Raw genomic sequence first — 22,121 nt, 5'->3', positions numbered from 1 at the left:
GAAGCTAAGCAGAAAGCACCATTCAAAAAAAAAAAAAAAAAAAAAAACTAGCAACAACAACAGCAAATCGAACGAAAATGAAATAAAATAAGAAATATACGAGCAACACACCAACACACACACACATACGCAGAGCTACAAAAACGAAAAAAATAAAACCTTGAAAACAACAAAAAACAACAACAAATATAATAAAAACCGAAAAACTTTATTAGACTTTTAATGAGTGCGTTTTGTTCGTTGTTTCTTTTTTTTTTTTTTTTTTTGGTTTTGCCTGTGTTGTTGTTTATTTGTCGTAGTTGCTGTTGTTGTTGTTGCTGCTGTTGTTACTATTGCCTATTGCTTGCTGTTTATTGTTTTTAATCTCTTGTTTCTTTGCTGGGTTGTTCTATCGCTTTGATATTTTGATTGATTTGGCGGCACAAACAAATAAATAAATAAATAAAAAATATTTACAAAAAATCTATATATATATATATATATATATATATATATATATATACATATATATATATAGAAAAATATACAAATGCATAGATTGTTAGTAAAATTAAAAGCAATTCGAAAATACGAGACGAAAGCAAATAAACCATAGAAAAACAAAAACAAAAAAGAAACTGGAAATTCATTAATATGTTAATTTTTGGCTTGTCTATGCCATACAAAAATTAACAACCACACACACGCACAGGCGCACATGGGCACGTAGAAGCCACATATATAAATACACATATTTATAAACATATATTTATATATGTGTATTAATGTGTGCAAGTGTTTATTGTTATTGTTGTTTTTGTTTATTTTTCTATGCTATAAGATGGAACAGAACGAACATTTGTTGCAGCCTCTCTCAAAAATCAGTTCGACTGCCGCTAGATGGCGCAATTCGCAGCTGATTATCACACCCACCTCGCCCACCTCCCCTCCGCCTAGCACATACATACAGGTGAACACACTAGAAACAAAAACAAACATGAATGTTTGATCTTTACTCGAGAATACGTTGCACTTCATTCAGTTTGATACCGTTTTGCGAATCCAATTATGATTTCGGATTTTGATTTCAATTCCGATGTCAAAGCAACACACAAAAAAATAAGGAAAAATAATAAAGTGACGGCGACAACAACGACGACGACGACAACGACGACGGCGGCGACGAAGACGGCTACGACGACGACGGCGACGACGACGAACGGAACGCAGAAAAAACAGAAAACTGAAACACAACAATTGAAGCTGAAGCTGAAGCGAAGCCAGCAGCTATCGAACAAGCGAGCGAGCGAGCGAGCTAGCGGGTAAACGAGCGACGAGCGACGAGCGAGCGAGCGTACGTTCGACGTCCGAACAAACCGCTACAGAAACAGAAATTAATTATATTGAAATCACAAACTAAACTAATCAGCCAAAGCAGCCCAAGCAGCTAGGCCGCTGCCGCGAGCGAGCTTCAGCAGATGGAGAGAGAGAATGAAGGAGAGCGACCGAGCGAGTCAGTGTGTAGGGAGAGCGAGCGGACGAGCGAGCGAGCCGAACGAACGTCAAGCAATGCAAAGCACTTTGCAGAGAGCGCAAAGTGGGCGCCAAACAACGTGAGAGTGATAGCGCGAGTGCAAGAGAGACGGAGCGAGAATGAGAGAAATTAACATTTTACTAAGCCTTGCCTTAAAGGATAACAACGACAACAACAACAAATAACACGCACATAAACACACGCACACGACAAGGCTTCCGTTTTGAAGCTAATTTCAGGTTCATTTGGTTTTTTAGTTTGCTTTTCCATTTATTGTTTCTGTTTTATTTTATTTTATTTTATTTTTTTTATAACAACAACTACGCCGCGACGAAGTAGGAGAGCGCTGCGGCGGCGGAGGTAAGCTTTTGCGACGGCTATAGCGACGGCGAAGCTCGAAGCCGCTGCCCGCACACTTACACAACAGGCTAGGCGGGACGTGCAGCCAGCATGCACACACACAAACACACACATGCATGTATATGCACTGAATATTTTTAGAGACATACATGTATTGAGAGCATTAACTGCATCAGGTGCCCTGCCTGAGATGTGTCTCTACCTGCGGTTTAATTTTAATGTGTCGCCGTTACTTCGCGCGGCTGCTAAACAGTAAAAAAAAAAAAAAAAAAAGCAATTGAACTAACTGCGCGGCGAGCATCTGCGACGGCAACGTCTTTGGACTTGGACTGCTGTCGAGCGACTAGCGACGACTGTCGATTGACTCGACAGGCGACAACAGCGAGCCAATTGGCATTGGCGGCGCATTACTCCAAGCCCAGACTTTTGGGCCAGGATATCATACATACAGCTGAGACAATTTGGCTATGAGCTCACACACACACACACACGAGCGAAGCTTTCGGCAATACTTTTGTTTTTGTATGGTTTGTTTCATTTGTTTTGAGCGCAAGCTTTAAGAGCTTTGCCTGCATGTCGTATACGCAACATTTTTGGATTTTGCTCTCGCCGCCGCCGCGCGCACTCTTATACTCAAATCCGAGGGGTGGGCAAGCGTTTGAATGTTGCTGCCGCTGTTGGCGCTTACATTTAAAAATGATATGCACTTTAGCTTAAGATTTTATCGTGGCCACTTAATTGTCAAGTAAGTTTTAAATTAGTGCTGGAATGTTCGTTAAAATACTCAAAGGGCATTTCAACCAAAATTATCAAAATCTCTCAGCTCGAGCAGCTGTAATCTAAAAACTTATTGCTAGTCAAATATATTAGTAAAGGTTGGAATTTTGCTTAAAAAATATATTGTTTTTAAATAATAATAACTAAAAGACAAAATCCTCAAAAGTATACTATCATTTTACCATTTACTCTTTCATTCTTCCTTATCTACAGCAGCATAGCATATTCTTTTCTCTTTTTGCAATTAACTGCTTTAATGATTTTACTTTACTATTTAAAAGCTTAATTTATTTTATCTGCTTCAAGCTCTTTACTTTAATTCGGCCACCTTTATTGCAGCACCGATAAAGCTTTCTCGATCCACACATGAAAGCTTTTTTTGCAATACATTTAGTATTTTTCTGTATTTCTACGCCACTCTGTCATGGTCACGCTGAATCTACTTGGCGCCAAGTAATTGTCTTTTAGAAATATAAAAATGCATTTAAAAAAAAATCCATTTAAATATTTCGTTTATTTTTCATTGCTTGGGTCATACCGAATTAAAACAGTCGTGTGACATAAATTATGAAATTACACTAAATTAGTTGCTATTTTGATTGCCGTTGCGCAACACATTGAGCTCATCGGGCAAGGCGTACATGCGCAGCTGCTTCTCAACCATCACATCCTGTAAGTCACTCGTCTTCTGCGGCACATACGTGATCCCTTCCATGTAGAGCGACTTGTCCCATGGACACTCGTCCAGGGCCATTAGCAGGCAACGGTTGCTGCGTTCAAAGCTAGTGTGCTCCGTGGACAGAGAGCGCAAATAGAGACGCCAGTACAAGGAGTTGCGACGAAGCAACGCATACTGTTCGGCGGCCTCCTCGGAGCGATGTGGATTGGTGGGCAGAAAAGTCTCGAACATGTTGATCAAGCGATTGTGCTGGAGCTGCCGCTGGTGCTGCTGTTCGTTTTGCACATCTGCTTCCGCTTCGCCCCCATTGCTGTAGTACTGCTTGAAGCGCATATGCGCCCCGATGATAAGGTGCAGCACCGACAGGATGCCCGCATTGCAGCGGATGAGGCGCGAGCTCAGCTTGTACCATGGTAGGGTCCACAGCGTGGACCAGTGATGCAGAAAGGCCATATTGCGTGGAAACTCCATCAGCGCCGGCTCCAGCATGGTTCTCAGGCGGTAACCCAGCGTTTTATTCTGGCTGGGGCTGTGGAACACCAACATAAGCTGCAGCTCGCGCACCTGTTCACGCAGAAAGCGGCAGCGGGTGCGCTCCAGTTTATTCGACTCCAGCTCATTTGGCTCCAGCTCATCCGACTCCAGCTCATCCGACTCCAGCTCATCCGGCTCCTGCTCATCCGGCTCCAGCGCGAAAAGTGGCTCTCCCAACAGCTGGTCAAGCAGCTTGGAGGCTTTGTCCACCTCGTTCAGCAGGCAGAGCATCAGGCAATGTGTGCGCATCAGCAGGACCAGACGATTTGGTATAAAATATTGCTCTAAAGGCATAGTATCCACAGCCCCTCTAGTTTCCTCTTTCATTGCCGCCAAAGCGGCATCCAACATCACGGAGCTGCACTGGATCATCTCATTCGGCGTAGCTGTTATCTCGTCGGGGCTGCTGTTCGGGCTCTTGCTCAGGGCCAGGCATTTCAGTACATGGAGAGCCTCTGCCTTCTTCTCCTGGGCCAGCAGCAGCTCAACACGCACCACAAGCGCCTGCAGCATTTGGGGGTTCTGGTAGCCCAACGGAAGGCTCAATACATTATTTAAGATCTTGGTGCTGCGCTCCACATTCTCATTGTTGGGAGCTGTCTCATACTCGGTGATGGCCGCCTCGGTGTAGAGGCAGATGCAATCCTTATTTGCCGGCTGCTTGAGCAGATCGCGCATGCGCTGTCTGGCCTTGACATAGTGCTCCGGCGTCAGCTGGCCGCCTATCTTCAGCATGGTCAGGCGCAGTCGCTCGAAGCGGAACCAAAGCAGTAGAAAGACCATACGCTGAGAGCTGTCCTGCAAGATATCGCTGAACTTGAGCAGCATCTCGGTAATGCAATCCACGTAGATCTCGTGGCCGATGGCATGTGAGAGAAAGGTGGGGTTGGTGGCCAGCTCCTTGGCCATCTGTATCACGGCCTTGTTGTAGTCTAGGCCACTGCTGTGCTTGGGCAGCGAGTAGGTGAAGCGATCGCCCATTTCGACGAGCAGCATCTCGATGGCCTCCGAGTCGCCAATCGAATTGATGCGTGCATACAAGCGATCCGCCAGGCAATCGGTGCGCACAAACGGAAGCTTCGTCAGCTGGATGGCCAGGAGCAGCAGCTGCATGAGGCTCTCCCTGCACTGCAGTGGGAACACGTAGTCGGATACATCCGACGAGTAGACTAAGCGCTGCCAGTCGAGACCCTTCGATATGTTAGTAGTGACCTGGGAATAAGGTAGAAAAGAAAAGGACATACGCAGCCGCTCGATACGTGTCCAAATCTCGTGCATTGGCATGCCGGAGCGTAGTACCAGCTCCTCGTACTCGACGAGTGACGCCTCGTTGGCCGTGCACGCGTCTATGCACTTCAAGTCAACGTTCCGTAAATTTATGGCCACCTCCAATTTGAGCATCGCAAACATCTGGGCAGAATGTCCGGATTGGCGCAGGTACATCAGACAATTGTTGAATAGCTTCAGTATCAGCTCATCCGCCTGGCGCGGCGGCGGCTGCGGGCGCCTGTACATATGCTTGCGTTGCATGCGTGTCATGCATTGCTGAAAGAGTAGCTGCACATCCGGCACATTGGAGCGCGCCATTGAGCCTTGTGTGGACATGATGAGGGCCGACCACAGGCTGTACTCGTAGGGCATGAGTTGTAGAACCTCCTCGATCTTGTTGGCCACCTGAAAATGGACGTGTGCATTAGTTGACCAATTGGCTAACTATCTAACGGAGCCCCCCACCCACCTGATTTTCCGGATATGCGGCATTGGCCGTCACCGCGTAGAGCTTCATCAACTTCTCGTTGCCCGGATGATGTGCGAGCGCCGTTTCGAGCTTATGAACCTGCTGTTCGACTACGGCCTGGCGATTGGTCTTGGTGGCGGTGCTCTCGAGCAGCGTATGCAATTCGATCCATTTGTCAAGTTGTTGCGGCTCGTTGGCTAACAAGTTCTGCAACTCTTGGATGCGCTTCGTCTTCTTCGCAATCTCTTTGGAGCTAGGCTTTCGCTCTTTGAGCAATTTGCTTAGACGCGGACGTTTTGACTTTTGGGTGCGCCTGGATTGTGGCTGCGTGCGATCAAGCAAGCTGCGCAGCTTTATTGTGTATTTGGGGCGTGTCAAAGGTGGCAACGTCGTCCATTGAAGGTATTGCTTATTAGCAAATTTGTCCACATAGTATTTCACATCGCCATCGAATTCTAGCGAAGGTGGCTGAGCCTTCTTTTTGGGTGCGCGTCGGCTTGAATCCGAATCTGAAGTTGAGTCAGAATCCGAATCCGAAAGGTCTGTGTCCGAGTCTTGGCTCGACTCCGAGCCAGCGCCTGGGCGTGCTGCTAAGCCGGCGCCCGAACGTGAGCCTGAGTCCGAGGGACGAATTTCTGTGAGGCAATTAATCACGGGTTGTGCTGGCACTTCAAAGCTCTGATTGTGCTGCCACTTAACATTAGCATCGGCTATTTAAAAGAAATAGGAATTTGAATAGTTTACATTAATTGTAAAATAATAATGTATACCAATACCTGATTTTTCCAAGTTCTCCGCATTGGAATTTGAAGGCTTTTTATTTTTTCCGTCGTCATATGCCGGAAAAAGAGACATTTTTGCGTTGTATTAATATTGAAATTCCTTAGCAAAATGATTTATATTTTCATTTTATTATTGAAACCAACGAAAAAAAAATTACAACCGACTGGAATGAGTTACAAAGGAGAACTGATTTAAAACATTACAGCTGAGAGGCTTGTATTGTTTGTGAACAGCTGTCATTTGCTCATATCGAAAAGCTGTCGATAGTTTGCAGCAAACGAGCAATCATCGTGTAAGCGATTGTGCGCTATCGGCCTGTGATATAGTTATCGGAAACTATTGACGTTTTCGATAATGGTATGCCACTGTTAATGAGTAAATTAAGAAGCCAGCTTCGATTACACAGCCAAAAATGTCGATTAATATTCAAATTTTTTGTTCTGTATTTTTGCAACGTTTTTTTATTGAAAACATTTTATTAAAACTTTATTTTTGCGTCTAGCACAAAAAATATTTGTATATTGCATTTATTCATGTTAAACGCTGTGTTTACACGCTATATATTGTTGGTATGTATGCGAAATTGTAATTTCAATTAGTTTTGCTCTCTATTCATTTGGTGCACATCGCAAATAAAATTGAATAATCTTTTGGTTTCAGTTGCGCTTACGGTTGCGATTACGGTTATGGTTACGGTTGCGGTTGCGGTTGCGGTTGCTTAGGTACTGCATTCAACTACACTTATTTATCTAGTATATATATTCTTATTAAACATTACTTTCACTATTTTCTATTCCTTGCTTTGCAGTCGCTGCCGCCGCTGCTGCCGCTGCCGCCGCTGCCGCCGCGGTGACGCGAGTACGGGAGTATTTGCTAATGGACGTGGGAAAGGCGGCAGCGTTGGCGGCGGTCGCAGCAGCTGCATCCACATCGGCGCCGGCAACGCGAATGCTATTGCCAACGGGATAAACGCAGCAGCCGCGCCGCTGCTTCCGGGTGGAGGGCGAGCCACCGCTGCTGTTGTTCCTATCACCGATTTGTACTAGAGTGGGAAGATCCTCGCTGCGCGCGAACACGAACTCCTCGGAGGACAGACGCTTGCGCACGCGTCCACCAACCACATCGGCCTTCTTGCTGGCGCCATTGCTCAGGGGCGAGGGCGATGCCGGCGCCACAATGGCCGGCGTCTCCGGCTGAGCGGCGGCGGTGCCGCCGTAGACGGGAAAGTGCGATTCCAGCACACCTGGACGTATAAGGATCTCATTGAGCGCATGTCCGCCGTTCAGCTTCGCTGCCTCCTGCTGCTGCAGCTGCTGCCGGCTGGGCGTGGCAAACTGTTCCAGCGATGAATGCGAGTTGGCGCTGTAGAAGCTGCTGTTGGTGTCCGTGGAGCCCACCGTTGCCGTTGCCATCGACGTGGCCGTCGATGTCGCCGCTGTTGTCGCCTCCGCCTTGGCGCACTGCTGATGATCGTGCGCGGAGCGCGTGCAGCAATCGCGTCCATCGCGCCGACAGGGACAGTGTGGGCAGAGGCGCAGGCAGTGCTCGTCGGCTAGGATGTTGCTGTCGCTGAACGTGAGCTTCTTGGCGGGCGAGGAGCGCGTCTCCTCGTCCAGCTGTTCGGCCGACTTGGAGCTGGCCGCGCATGGCACCGCCGCCGGCAGCTGCAGCCGATGGAGGCTGTGCGCCGACTCGAAGCTGTCGTCGCTGGAGTTGGAGTCCAGGCCCAGGCTGTGCTTGTACTGCAGCTGCTGGTGGTGGTGGGCGCCCGGCTCGGGGAAGATTCTCGGAAATGTGACAAAGACACGGCCCAGCCGCTTGTACTGGTCCAGGTTGCGTGTGTCCTCCGCACAGCCGGACAGATTCTCGCTGAACTTGGGCGCGCGCCGCATCACCTTGGGCGTGTGCAGCTGCGACTCGAATATGTCCTCCAGCGGCACCTTGCCCACCCCGGCCGCACCCATGCCCACGCCCACGCCCATGTGTTGCAGATAGCGCTCGACGCTGTTGGCCAAGCTGATCGGAACGCTGCTGCGCGAGGATACGCTCGAGATCTCGGACAGGGTCTCCGGGCTGGCCAGCGGCGCCAGGCCGTACCAGTCGTCGTGCAGCAAGTCCACGGCCTGGCCGGCCAGCGAGGCGCGCCGCAGCGCCTGCGTCAGGGGCAGGGAGCGCGGCTTGCGCTCCGAGTGCTGCCGCGCCAGCGGCTGCAGCTCCGCCAGCGACGGCGGCGGCGTTGGCGCCATGTCGAAGGCGACGGCGCGCAGCCGTGGCGCCTCGCTAGCCTCGGCATTGAGCAGCACCGTTGTCGTCTCGCTGAGCATGGAGCAGGGACTCTTGCGCATCGTCGTCACCGTGGTGATGCTGTCGTCCAGGACGCTTGATATGTCATATGGAGTGGTGGTGGAGCTGAGCTGGCTGCGCCCAAAGATGCTGCCCGCTATGGACGAGGCCTTGCTGCCGGCCAGCGGCTGAGCCGTCCGCTGCTCCAGCTGGTGCTGCAGATTGGTGAACGACGTCTCCAGGCAGAGCTTGTGCTGGGCCGTGGGCGTCAGCATGATGCAGTTGCTCAAATTCGAATAGGAACTGTCCGCTGGACGTTTGCAGTGCGGCGCACCGATCAGCTCCTGGTGCGCTATGCTGCCGGCGCCGGCCAAGTGACGAGCCGTATCCGGATTTGGATTTGGGTCCGAATCATGATTGAGCTCCTGATCGGCTTGCTGGTCGTCGTCCTGGTCCATCGAGGTGGTGGAGAATGCATTTGAGGTCTGGCGCTGGGGCTTACGTGGGCCGCTAGTCGTTACAACCTGCCAGTGTTGGGCAACGAAACAGAGAGAGAGAGAGAGAGAGAGAAGGAAGATTTTAGCACCTCGATCAGAACAGCAGGCGTAACGGCTTCTCGCATGTAAGCAAGTATGTGTATGCCTGTGTGTGTGTGCATGTGTGTATAGCAGTATAGTAAAGATCTACACATACAATTGCACAATTACATACACACGACGACTATTAACAGCTACACATGTATGTATGTATGTACAATATATAAAGGAAATGTTCATATTTTTGCTTTTGTGAGTGAGCGGAAGCGCGTGCGTGAGTGGGAGCCTGAGCGAGAGAGAGAGAGAGACAGACACAGAGAGTGAGAGCGAGAGAGAGCTGAAGGCATAGTTTAATAGAATGGATAACATATCTAAATTAGTATGTACATATGTAAGAGTTGAATTGGATTCCAATTGGATAGATGAGTACCAGGACGAGTGATCTGATTGGAATGGACATTTCTTGTTGCTGACAATGACACAGTGCACTATGTGCATATGGCGCGTGACACGTGACGTGCCACATGTCACGCGTTACCATGGCGATAGTTGAGTACATACAAAGTATTGAGAATAGAATTACATTTAGATAGTTTTATTGGAGAGGCAATGAAACAAAAATTGTATAAAACTTGTTTTGTTAGGTAGGATCAAGACATAATATATATATATAAATATATACATGCATATATATACGTATATACATGTATATATGTATGTATAGTAATGTAAATATATTTATAAAGAGACAGAGAGAGAGAGAGAGAAAGAGAGAGAGAGAGAGATAGAGACTTGTATTTTGATTGATTTTCTTTTTTTTTTTTTTTTTTTGTATTATTTTAACGAGAGCAAAATGGAAAGTTTTGTAAGTCTTTTTTAAGTAGTTGGCAGCTGTACCTGGTATCGGTATTTTGTGTTGTCGAACTTGTTGTTGTTGTTGTTGTTATTGTCGTGTTTTCTTTACATTTACGAGCAGTACATGCCTTTACGTTACGATCTCTACAAGACACGACCTGAACGCCCACATCGCATATCGTTTAGCGTTAATCGTTTATCAGTTATCGGTTATCGTTTATCGATTATCGTTTATCAGATTGACCGTTAGTACACATACATATGTGGCATAGTTGAACATTTCGTGTTAACAACAAACAAACAAACAAACAAAAATAAACAATTAAATTCATTTGTTAAAGATTTGGCAATTTGTTATTGGTATTTTTGTAATTTGTCAAGATCTCCATTAGCAAATCGAGCCAGCGAGCCAGCGAGCCAGCGAGCGAGCGAGCAACAGTCAGTTAGCCTCACTCCGGTTCGCCTGACAGCCTGCCTACATACATACTTAGTCACGGGCGTTACTCGGCTTTACTTGACTTGACTTGACTTTTCGTACATTTAACTAGCGGTAAAAATGTATTTAAAAATTGTGAATGTATTTAACTAATTAACTATCGCACTTGCTGGCACACAAAGCTTCACAACAAACAAACATTCCCATGCAGCAGTTTGGTGTTCCATTAGTCTAATCAATTGGCTCGTTCGTGTATGTCTAGAATTTGAGATGCCCCAGATTCCGTCGTGTTGTCTCGAGTCGTGGTAAATAAACAAAAGCAATTACCAAAACATAAAATTGTAAAGCGAAACGCATCAAGAACAAATGATAATCAATAGCTCATGTATGAGATGAAAGAGGTAAAGTGACTGTACTTAGGCTATAAATATAGATATATAAAATTGGATTGAGCGATTTTTATCTTCGATACTTTGAAGTTGGCATAACCCTAACTAGGCTCTTCTAGCAACTGCTTGACAGTTCACAGTTCTTCGCTCACTTTCAAATATCTTAAAAACCCTAATGTAATGAAACCCTCTTCAGATATAATAATATCAATTTTCAGAATTTTCAGTCTTGTTTAGGCTATTTCGAATAGTTGATTGGTCTTAAATTCGAACGTACTTTAAACTGTTTAATTTTCAGTAAATTTGCATTTCCTTTACAATTTGATATTTCATATTCTCTAGTATTCTATATTCTTTCTTATCTATAATTTTATAATTTATTATTTAAAAAATTCATTTTGTATTTCATATTCTCTAATAGTCCATATTCTTTCCTATCAATAGTTCCATATTTTTTCAAATTTTCAATACAGTCTATAATTTCATATTTCTCTAATTTTCCATACAACTCTAATCTATTCCAATTTTCTCTATCTCTTCATATATATCACTCCATATATTTCTATATTTTCATATACAATATGTCTCCAGTTTTCCATCTATTATAACATCCCAATCGAACTGAAAGCTTTTCGAGCCGCTTTTAACGACTTTCACCCATTTGAGAGAAAAAAAAAAAACATTTGTTTTTTAAATATTGTGTGTACACACATTTAGTAAAACATATATAAATATAAATACATTGAAAATAAGAATTAAAAAATAATAACAATTTTAACAACAATAAAGGCGTCGAAAAAAAATAATTAAAATAAAATGCAAAATACACAGTTTAACTTAATTAAAAATTGAGCTTAGGCAATAAATAATTTACAAATTGAAACAAGTAAATTATGCAGTGAGTCAAGAGACTAACTAACTAAGTAGTAACTAACTAACGAACTAATGGCTAGATCAGTGAGAATATAAATCGTATATAAATAGATATTCATATGTGTCATTAAAAACATAAGATTCAAGGCAAATATATATAAAAGTAGAAACAATTGAAACTGAAACATAAATTAGCGCTTAACTAAGTGTTTGTTTTTGCTTTTGTTGTAGTTGTAGTTGTAGTTGTTGTAGTTGTTGTTGTTGCAAGCGTGTGTGGCAATGGGCGCTGCTTGCTGGCAAAGGCGTAGGCGTAGGCGTGGTCAGGGCGGGACGCAGACTGATGGGCTGGGTGGTTGGGGGCGGCGCACGTCGGACAGGTGTGTGTGTGTGTGTGTGTTTGTGTTGCAGCTGAAGCTAACGCTCGACACCTTAACATTACACTTAATTGATAAGGTAAGCACATATGTATATATACATATGTATATATATGTATATGCATGTATATATATATATGCTCGGCTAAACTAAATCAGTGTGCGCTAAATATGCTAGAGACTATTAGCTAAATATATATAGATATATATATATATGTATGTATATGATTGCTAAAGCAAACGACGAGCACGAGCATCATCATCATGATCACCAACATCATCATCATCATCATCATCATCGCCAACATCATCTTCATCATGTTCTTCAACTGGCTGTGGAACAACTATTCACCGAGGTACGTTCGTCATCGACCTCCGCAATTACCTTCTTGAGCGCGGCGAGCACCTTGTCGGGCATGTGATCCTGCAGCATGACAGGTGATATGAGCACCTCATCGAAATCGGTTGAATCGGCCCAAATCGCCTGATAGACCGGCTCGCGGCTCTTGAGCACATTCCTGCAAAAACAGAAAAAAGAAATCAAGTAAGGCCAAAGCAAGTCGCTTAGCCGATCAGTAAAAAGGTCGAACTTGGGTGTTTCTAAATGTTAACTACATAAAATATGCATATATATATATATATATATATGTATGGATATACAAATCAAAAGTTGACAGACCTAAATTACATATATATGTATGTATATATATATTTATACAAATTTTTAGAAATTGAAATAATATGCTAACTACAATTCAACAATCGACTAGAGCTAATTATGAATAGAATTCAAACTAGAGAGAGCCAGGCATAGTAACGAATAGAGAGAGAGAGAGAGATGGAGAGAGTGAAGGATGGGGTCAGATATTCAGATTTAATTGATATGCCATGCTGGAAAACATAAATCATTTAGATAAACGAATGAATCAAGAAACACAAACGAGTAAATTTCACTCGTCGCTTTCATCAACGAGAACGAGAACGAGAACGAGTTCGGGAATGTTTTGGGTAAGAGCTACGAATGGATCGCAACGTATATAACATGCGTCGTCTCATGCAATTGGCAAAACAATAAGAACTTCGGAAAACAAATCTATCTAAAGCTAAGTTCGAATAAAACAAACAACAACAAAAAACAAATGAGAGAGATAGAGAGAAAGAGAGACGGAGAGAAAGAGAACAGGCGAAAGAGCAACGAGAAAGAGATAGACAGAGAGAGCTCGTTGGTTTCTCTATCGTTTTCGTCTCATGATCGGCTGTGCAATGGGCCTACCTCCAACCACTGTCGTATTTTTGCCTGAAAATAATTATAAATAATTACATTGAATGCAATGGAATGAAAATTTGATTGATTGATTGATAATTGCGTAGGTTGTTATTGTCGGAGGAGCTGGTGGACAAAACGAAAACGAAAACAAATAACAGTTTGAGAGACGCACAGAGCACACAGAGACAAACATCTAACATGGGAATCTTGGAAGCGCTTTTTCCCTGTAAAGCAAATGGGATAAAATCCCAATACCTAGCATTCCTTCGTATTTCCAGTTAAATACTCAAAGAAAAAGCAAGATTGTGTGCTGCTTCTAATAAACAAAGTCTATAAGATTGGAGCTCGAGCTTCTGTGCATAAATACGAGCGAACTAGTTCCATATATACATCTTGGTGAACTAGAAAAGTCTTCAAGTGTTTAATCGTAATCTAAATTCGTAATCTAAAATTCGTCAAACTAGTTCCACAAAATGAACTAGTTCGAAATGTGGCCAACTAGTTACATATTAGTTCAAATCGTGCGCTAAAATGTGTCAAACTAGTTCCACAAAATGAACTAGTTCTAAATTTAGCCTAATAATTCCATAGTTGATTCTCTGAGCCCTACACTTGTCCGAGTCGTAATGTGTCAAACTAGCTCAAACTAGCTAAATGAACTAGTTCGAGATGTGGCCAATTAATTCCATAGTTGATTCTCTGAGCTTCAAACTAATCCGAATCGTACGCTGAACTTTGTCAAACTGGTTCCACAAAATGAATCAGTTCCAACAAGCGAACCAGTTCGATCTACCGCTCAGGCCAAACATGTCCACAAAGATATTTAAGCTACGCCATGCCATTGATAAACTTGCTTAAAGACTTTGACCTGATTCCATCCAGTCAGCTGCGATTCGGTTCCACTGTGCACTTGCTTGAGTCCAAGATATCGTAGAGATCTGACGTCATGCGGCATGAATCATGAATCCAAGCGCACCGCGAATACTGACTTAAGCTAGCTGATAACTCATACACACCCACACACACACCCAAACACACACACATACATTTATATACACTGCAATCAATCAAGCGTATTTTGGGTACGTTGTGAAATCATAAAACAAAGACAAAAAAAAAAAAAAACAAAAAAAAACGAAAATGAAACTTTTAAACAAAATTAAGATTAGGAATTCGGGAACGCATTATAGGCAATGTTACTCACTCATCGGGCTTGGGATGATGCCGCACAATGTGAATGATGCGACCGGGCGGATATAAGGGCTGATGCAGAGTTAAAGCTATTGAGCTGTCCGTCGGATGGGCGCTCGTCGAACGAGCTGTGTCGCGCTCCTACAGAGAGAGAGGGAAAGAGAGAGAGTGAGAGTGAATGAGAGAGAGAGAGAGGTAGAATGAGAGTGAGTGATACTTACCTCCTGGTACCGATTGATGTGCGTGTCCTGGCCGGACATGTTGACCACAGAGGTGGGCTCCGGGCCGCAGCCACAGCAGATGACCGAGCACGAGATGGTCTTCCACTAGGCGAGAAGAATAAACATATAGATGACAATATCGGAATAGAGCTACGTTCATATACCTTGGGATCGACGCTGCGCTGTATGGCATTGATGAGATCGGCGCGCAGTGCCTCCATTTGATTGAGACCGATGCGCGGCACCACATCCTTGCCGAGCACCACGGACGTTATGAACGACTTGGAGTACTCCACAGCCGGCATGCTGAGCAGTCCGCCGGGCGGCGAATAGCTAAAGCATTGCAGTGTCGGATGGTCCGGCTTGAGCAGAATGGCCAAAATGGCCGCAGTGCCAGCGCCCAGTGAGTGCCCCACCAGCACCAGATCGAAGGTGTGTGTCAAGCGATCCGCATTGCGTTGCAGAGCGCGCTCAATGAGATTCTCCTGCTGCAGCTTGTTCCGTATATAGATCGCCGCCTGCACCATGCCCTTGTGGCCCAGCCAATCGTCGCGCGGCGGCTGCAGCGGCAGCACCTCGCCCTCAGCATTCAGATCGGTCAGTATGTCCTTCATGCTGAGCGTGCCACGGATGCTGATCACGATCTTCTTCTGCGTGTAGTCGACGGCCACGAAGAACGGCGTCTCGCCCACGTCCACATGGTACGTGGCATAGACGATGTCGATGTCGCCCAGCTGCAGGGTCTTCTTCAGGGCCGCATAGTTGCAGTAGCAGCAGTTGTCCTGGATCACCTGACTGTCGTCCCCGCTGCCGCAACAGCAGCCAAAGCATCTGCAAAAAAAAAAAAAAAAGCAGAACGCGCACGTATTTAGTATGATTTATGGCATTATTGTATTATCTCCTCGCAGACCTGACCTATTCGAACTACAGATCTATAAGTGTCCCAGCAACATATTTTGTGTTTACTTTGCGGGAACTAAAAGCAAAACACATCTGCTGTGATTACTAGAGATTTTGCGAAATGTATGAGTCATACTTAAGGTTATGAGGATCACATAGAAAGGCGAAGTTACAGAGATAGAGAGAGAGAAAGAGGAACGAGCAATTGAGTGAAATAATTATATAAATTTATGAAAAGAAATATAAAGAGGAAGTGACAGAGAGAAAGAGAGATAGAGAGAGAGAGAGAGACAGGGAGAGAGAGAAGTAGATAGATACGAAGGGAGATAAATAGAAAGGAGATAGATAGAGAGAGGGAGAGAGAGATTATAGAGATAGCTAGAGCAAAAGCGAGAGAGAGAGAGAGAGGAGAGAGACATAGCGAGAAAGAGAGAGAGATATATATAGCGAGAGAGAGAAAGATATATATAGCGAGAGAAAGAGAGAGAGAGATATAGCTAGAGAGAAAGAAAGACATCGCGGGCGAGAGAGAGTGGAAGGAAGAAGATAAGAAGAGAATAAGACAGAGAGATGGAAATGTAGAGGAAGGCACAGATATATATCAGTCTCTCTCTTTCTCATTCACTCAGCGCTCAATTCATCTTTGAATTGACAGATAAAGCATAAATAGATAAGTGGAGACAGAAAACCGAGAGGGCGAGATAGTTCAGAGTAGAGTGGAACCACAAATCGTTCACATACTCCGCTACAATTGGATCGATGACACTTATATGATATTAAAGTAGGGCGTCTGCCCTGGTTGGTTATGCATGCATGTCGGATATACTAATAGGGCAATTGCTGCCATATGTCCGTACTACACTCACTTGAGCTCGGGCACCAGATGCCACATTTTGCTGCGATTGATAATGACGTACATGGGCCAGCCGTAGGCGCCCTGGGCGAAGTACATGTAGTGTATGACCGTTTGAAAGAAATCATAGTTTTTGGCATCGTTGAGTGCTAGGAACTGCGTGTGCTCCGTGATGGGCACGCCGCTGAGGAACTCGTATGTCCCATTCTTGCGCTGCCTGACAATCGCCTCGCGCTCGAGGCGCTGGAATTTACGCAACAGGACCAAGCCGGCGACCACATCCGATGGCACCACATCCAGTTCGCGAAAGAAATCGCTCAGCAGTCGCGCAATGTCCGTGAACGAGTTCCGGTTGCGCTCCGACGAGCCCATGCAGCAGAACAGCAGACGACAGCGATGATCCCAACTGTCCTGGTAGGCGCGCATCACTTTTCTGCAAAGATGAGAAAGAGAGAGAGACAGATATAGATATAGATATAGATATAGATATAGATATAGATATAGATATAGATATAGATATAGATATAGATATAGATATAGATATAGATATAGATATAGATATAGATATAGATATAGATATAGATATAGATATAGATATAGATATAGATATAGATATAGATATAGATATATAGATATAGATATAGATATAGATATAGATATAGATATAGATATAGATATAGATATAGATATAGATATAGATATAGATATAGATATAGATATAGATATAGATATAGATATAGATATAGATATAGATAAAGATATAGATATAGATATAGATATAGATATAGATATAGATATAGATATAGATACACTTAGATATATAGGTACTGATATATCGATATCGATATATATCGCTTACCGTTGCCGCCAGTTGCGATTCATGCTGTTGCTTCGCTTGTAGTTGAATCGCGATTCAGTCTCTCGCATGGAGCGCTGGTACTTCTTCATCTTGACCCAGGAACGACCGGCTGCATCGAATGTGCACCAGATAGTTATAAGCGTAATAAAGACCAACGTCCAGTTGCATATGATGATGGCTGTCAGACAGCGAGAATGAAAGAGTAAAAGAGAGAGAGAAGGAGACATTTTACTCAATTATTGCTTCACTAATTTCAAAATTTCTTTCTGTTGCCTGATTATTATTTTTCATATTTTTCCCCCAGCTTTCAACTTGCTAATTAAAAGTTGTTAATGTAAGCGAAAGATTCTAACAATTCCCATGCAAAGGCAACAATTTATTGCAACCTGAACAATAAGTCATAAACAAACTTTTAAAAAAAACTATTAACAATTTTAATTAAAAGTTCGTTTCGAGGGGAGCAAGGCAACAATTGCATCGCCAACCAGACCAGAGAAAGGGCAAAAAATAGAGCTAGTTTGTTATCAATTTTAGCTTTGACATTTGAAAGAACTTCTGTTGTTCAGTTAAACTGTTATTTAGCTCGTTCACTTAATAAATGTAGTGCACTAACTGTCCAAGTCGGCTAGAAGTATTTCACCTCACTTTCCACAGAGAAGATAACTCACCTATGAAGATCTTCTTTGCCTCATCGATGGGTGCCTCCATATAATAATGGGACAGCCATATGGAGCCCAATATTAGCCATGAAATATCAAATAATATCACCACTAGAAGAAATCAATTGAGAAAGTATAGATATATATTGATATATAATAGTATATATGTATGTAAATGCTTATAGATATATGACTTACAACTCTTGAGATATATCCATATATTGATCGATGTACGCGCCTCGGAGTCCAAAATGCTGCCGCGCATCGAGATCACACAAATGCCTATTTCTACGCATATTGAAACTGTTGACGAGATATATGTTTATATATGGATTAGTTCGGATAAGCTAATGATCTATTGTATCTTTGGGCTATACTCACAAAATAGTATTAACAAGTAGCCTATTAGATGATAGAATAATAGCTTAACACTTAAAACACTTGTGTCATACTCAAATAAAACTAACGAGACGGCCACAAGTACAAAACTGAAATGAACATCAACACATTTATAACAATTAGCATCAATGTGAGTATCTATATATATATATATATATACGTAATATATATGTATATGTGCATATTGTAACATTTACCATATGAAGTGAAGAGCCAAGAGAAATGCACCGGGTACTACCAGATCATCGGAGCCCACAGACCAGCGACGCCTGAAGACCACAAGTCCAGGCATCTGCAATGAGTTGAGAATAAAAACATATAGTAAATAATATATATATATATATATATATATTAAATATAAGCTAAAAAGCAATAGATAGGGGTGCTTTATCTTTGTAGCAATTCCTTATAAATATACACTCATTTACATAAGGCAAATCATTCAAGTGAATAATCACATTTCGACTTTGACTCCATATAACTAGCTAATTGGCATTGTTTAAATGTTGTAGAAAATTAATTTAAATTTCTACTTAAATTCTTTAGTTAGAGTTCAATGTAACCCTAGTAACTAAGCCTTAATATATACTATATAAGTTCCTTGAAATGCAGTCGTTCACTCGGCGCATGCAACAGCTTCGCTTACTCTCCCATATCCGTCACACTGCCAGACCCGAGCCCACCCACAGTTCCATTCCCATCTCCCACTTCCAATCCCTTTCCCTTTCGCATTCCTATGCCCGCTGCGAATCCCAATCCCATTCTTAGTTCTGCTTGGAATGGCTTTGTATGTGCAGCTATGCAGTCGTTGACGGCAACACCTCGCAACTCGAACCTCGAAGCCTCAAGCTCGGAAGCTCGAGCCTCGACCCTCGCACATCGCACATCGCAGCTCGCACATGGAACTCGACTAGCAACGACAGCTTGGACAGCTTGAGGTTGTTGCTACCGTTGCTATTGCTACTAAATCGCACACTACAACAAAAAGTAAGAAAAGAAAATGAAAAATGTAAAACTAATATGAATGCGCTCGGCCAGGAGGCACCCTTTAAGTATAAATTAAGTATAAGTATAAGTATAAGTATAAGTATAAGTATAAGTATAAGTATAAGTATAAGTATAAGTATAAGTATAAGTATAAGTATAAGTATAAGTATAAGTATAAGTATAAGTATAAGTATAAGTATAAGTATAAGTATAAGTATAAGTATAAGTATAAGTATACATAAGTATAAGTATAAGTATAAGTATAAGTATAAGTATAAGTATAAGTATAAGTATAAGTATACATAAGTATAAGTATAAGTATAAGTATAAGTATAAGTATAAGTATAAGTATAAGTATAAGTATAAGTATAAGTATAAGTATAAGTATAAGTATAAGTATAAGTATAAGTATAAGTATAAGTATAAGTATAAAATATAAGTATAACTATAAGTATAAGTATAAGTATAAGTATAATTATAAGTATAAGTATAAGTATAAGTATAAGTATAAGTATAAGTATAAGTATAAGTATAAGTATAAGTATAAGTATAAGTATAAGTATAAGTATAAGTATAAGTATAAGTATAAGTATAAGTATACAAAGTATAAGTATAAGTATAAGTATAAGTATAAGTATAAGTATAAGTATAAGTATAATAAGTATAAGTATAAGTATAAGTATAAGTATAAGTATAAGTATAAGTATAAGTATAAGTATAAGTATAAGTATAAGTATAAGTATAAGTATAAGTATAAGTATAAGTATAAGTATAAGTATAAGTATAAGTATAAGTATAAGTATAAGTATAAGTATAAGTATAAGTATAAGTATAAGTATAAGTACATAAGTATAAGTATAAGTATAAGTATAAGTATAAGTATAAGTATAAGTATAAGTATAAGTATAAGTATAAAAGTATAAGTATAAGTATAAGTATAAGTATAAGTATAAGTATAAGTATAAGTATAAGTATAAGTATAAGTATAAGTATAAGTATAAGTATAAGTATAAGTATAAGTATAAGTGTAAGTATAAGTATAAGTATAAGTATAAGTATAAGTATAAGTATAAGTATAAGTATAAGTATAAGTATAAGTATAAGTATAAGTATAAGTATAAGTATAAGTATAAGTATAAGTATAAGTATAAGTATAAGTATAAGTATAAGTATAAGTATAAGTATAAGTATAAGTATAAGTATAAGTATAAGTATAAGTATAAGTACAAGTATAAAATGAAGTATACTCATATATATATGTATATGCTTTAGCTATACTAAGCCTTAACAACCAACACACCCCAGAATCTTGACAGGGTATTCGAACTATGTTAAACAAACTTGCAAACATAATCGTCCTATGAGGAGGGGCAGTGGGGGGAGGTGCACAACGAACATATGCATACGAAAATTCCTGCATTATAACATTCCCAGCATGGGAACAACGACGTCTTTAAGGTTGCGACCCATCTGCGTATACGTGACATCTATGTAACAATGTCGTTACCAGAAGGCTTACATGCATATTTGAGTAACGTTTGGCTGAACTCAATCGCTTCAGCTTCCACAATAACTGCGCATTCATATATGCATTACACAGATGATATAGTATGTGGACATATAGACATATGTATGTATATTAGGCATAATTAGTTGTACGGCTAATGATTTGTAGATTTACAAGCGCACTTTGCCTCTTCATCTACATATGTATATATGTATGTATAGATTGTAGTATGGCGTATAATATTTAGTCATGGATGATAGTACTGCGCGTATGACTAAAGCGCTAAAATATTAATAGATCGAAATGGAAGCGGACCTTGAACGCTGATTGTTTTCACTTATGTCCAAACAGTAGAACATGTGTATAATTGGCGCGAGACAACAACAACAACAGTATCAGCAACAAGAACAACAAGAGCAAAAGCTATTCGCATCAGTTTGCCTATAAAAGAATTATGATTCTCTATACACTATAAGTATACAAATATGAATACTATGTATATTTAAATATTTGAAATGTGTGCTTAAATCATATTTGGCTTAGCTGACTGTACTAATTTGTAATCATTAGAAAACCACAATTCTACATAAAATTAGATGAGTCTAAAAACATATATAAATATGAATATTAGTTCGAGTATAAGTGTAAGTATAAGTATGAGTACAAATGAATGTGAGTAGAAGTATTAGCAAATGTATAAGTCTCAAGTATAAGTTTAAGTGTAGTTATACGCTATAAGAGTGAGTATAAGTTATAAGTGGAAGTCTAAGGTATATATGTATATAAGTATAATATGTGTATAAGCATTATGTTAGGCTCATGCTAAATAGTATTCTTGACCGCCGAAGAATACTATTTCACATGAGCCTAACATAATGCAAAACCTAATAGAAATATACATCATATATTTAAATCGTATTTCGGTACACCTAGGCTTTGATATATAAAATTATATTACTTTGTATTTCAAACAATAAGTTTGATCGATAAATGTTATCAATTTGCTAAGTTGTTATCAACATTTGCTATCGATAAATTGTAAATATAAGCTGGTAGAGGCTGACTTGCCTTATATATGAGTATACGTCCATATATACATATACAGCTTTTACCTTCAATCTGCCTTCTAGGGCTAACCGATTGCCACT

At 41.5% G+C, this 22,121-nt stretch overlaps 2 protein-coding genes across 9 annotated transcripts in view; both read right to left on the bottom strand.

Moving 5' to 3' along the window:
• Window positions 1-3,145: 3,145 nt before the first annotated feature.
• On the bottom strand, window positions 3,146-6,610 carry LOC6585219. The gene is made up of 3 exons (XM_002010816.4): window positions 6,378-6,610; window positions 5,602-6,311; window positions 3,146-5,537 (listed from the first exon to the last, which is right to left on the bottom strand). The coding sequence occupies exons 1-3, from the start codon at window positions 6,454-6,456 to the stop codon at window positions 3,234-3,236; spliced, it is 3,093 nt and encodes a 1,030-aa protein (XP_002010852.1). The 5' UTR covers window positions 6,457-6,610; the 3' UTR covers window positions 3,146-3,233.
• Window positions 6,611-6,998: 388 nt separating this feature from the next.
• Window positions 6,999-22,121, bottom strand: part of LOC6585217 (diacylglycerol lipase-alpha) — a 28,014-nt gene continuing 12,891 nt past the window's right edge. For 4 of the 8 annotated variants that reach the window (XM_032732702.2, XM_032732699.2, XM_032732700.2 and 1 more), the window contains exons 3-14: window positions 18,677-18,771; window positions 18,462-18,568; window positions 18,279-18,383; window positions 18,090-18,191; window positions 17,422-17,599; window positions 16,576-16,995; window positions 14,974-15,640; window positions 14,810-14,914; window positions 14,602-14,729; window positions 13,404-13,427; window positions 12,516-12,648; window positions 6,999-9,191 (exon numbers count right to left, since the gene is read on the bottom strand). In XM_032732702.2, the coding sequence (XP_032588593.1) occupies window positions 7,152-9,191; window positions 12,516-12,648; window positions 13,404-13,427; window positions 14,602-14,729; window positions 14,810-14,914; window positions 14,974-15,640; window positions 16,576-16,995; window positions 17,422-17,599; window positions 18,090-18,191; window positions 18,279-18,383; window positions 18,462-18,568; window positions 18,677-18,771 (4,104 nt within the window). In that variant the 3' untranslated portion in view covers window positions 6,999-7,151. Of the gene's footprint in view, window positions 9,192-10,100; window positions 10,217-12,515; window positions 12,649-13,403; window positions 13,428-14,601; window positions 14,730-14,809; window positions 14,915-14,973; window positions 15,641-16,575; window positions 16,996-17,421; window positions 17,600-18,089; window positions 18,192-18,278; window positions 18,384-18,461; window positions 18,569-18,676; window positions 18,772-22,121 lie in introns of those variants that run through there. The other 4 variants (XM_044010675.1, XM_044010676.1, XM_044010663.1 and 1 more) reach the window with 4 other exon arrangements.

The sequence above is a fragment of the Drosophila mojavensis genome, unplaced genomic scaffold, assembly GCF_018153725.1.
Source record: "Drosophila mojavensis isolate 15081-1352.22 unplaced genomic scaffold, ASM1815372v1 contig_136, whole genome shotgun sequence".
Taxonomy (NCBI): Eukaryota; Metazoa; Arthropoda; class Insecta; order Diptera; family Drosophilidae; genus Drosophila; species Drosophila mojavensis.
The sequence above is the reverse complement of the archived record's forward strand: the minus strand, read 5'-3'. Positions and strand labels throughout refer to the sequence as shown.

What these genes read in the sequence shown, in the direction of transcription:
- LOC6585219 (XM_002010816.4), bottom strand. Translation starts at nt 6,456, where the DNA reads ATGTCTCTTTTTCCGGCATATGACGACGGAAAAAATAAAAAGCCTTCA. An exon ending in GGAGAACTTGGAAAAATCAG is followed by an intron (nt 6,312 to 6,377) that starts GTATTGGTATAC and finishes TCTTTTAAATAG; the next exon opens with CCGATGCTAATGTTAAGTGG. An exon ending in CCGCATATCCGGAAAATCAG is followed by an intron (nt 5,538 to 5,601) that starts GTGGGTGGGGGG and finishes GTCCATTTTCAG; the next exon opens with GTGGCCAACAAGATCGAGGA.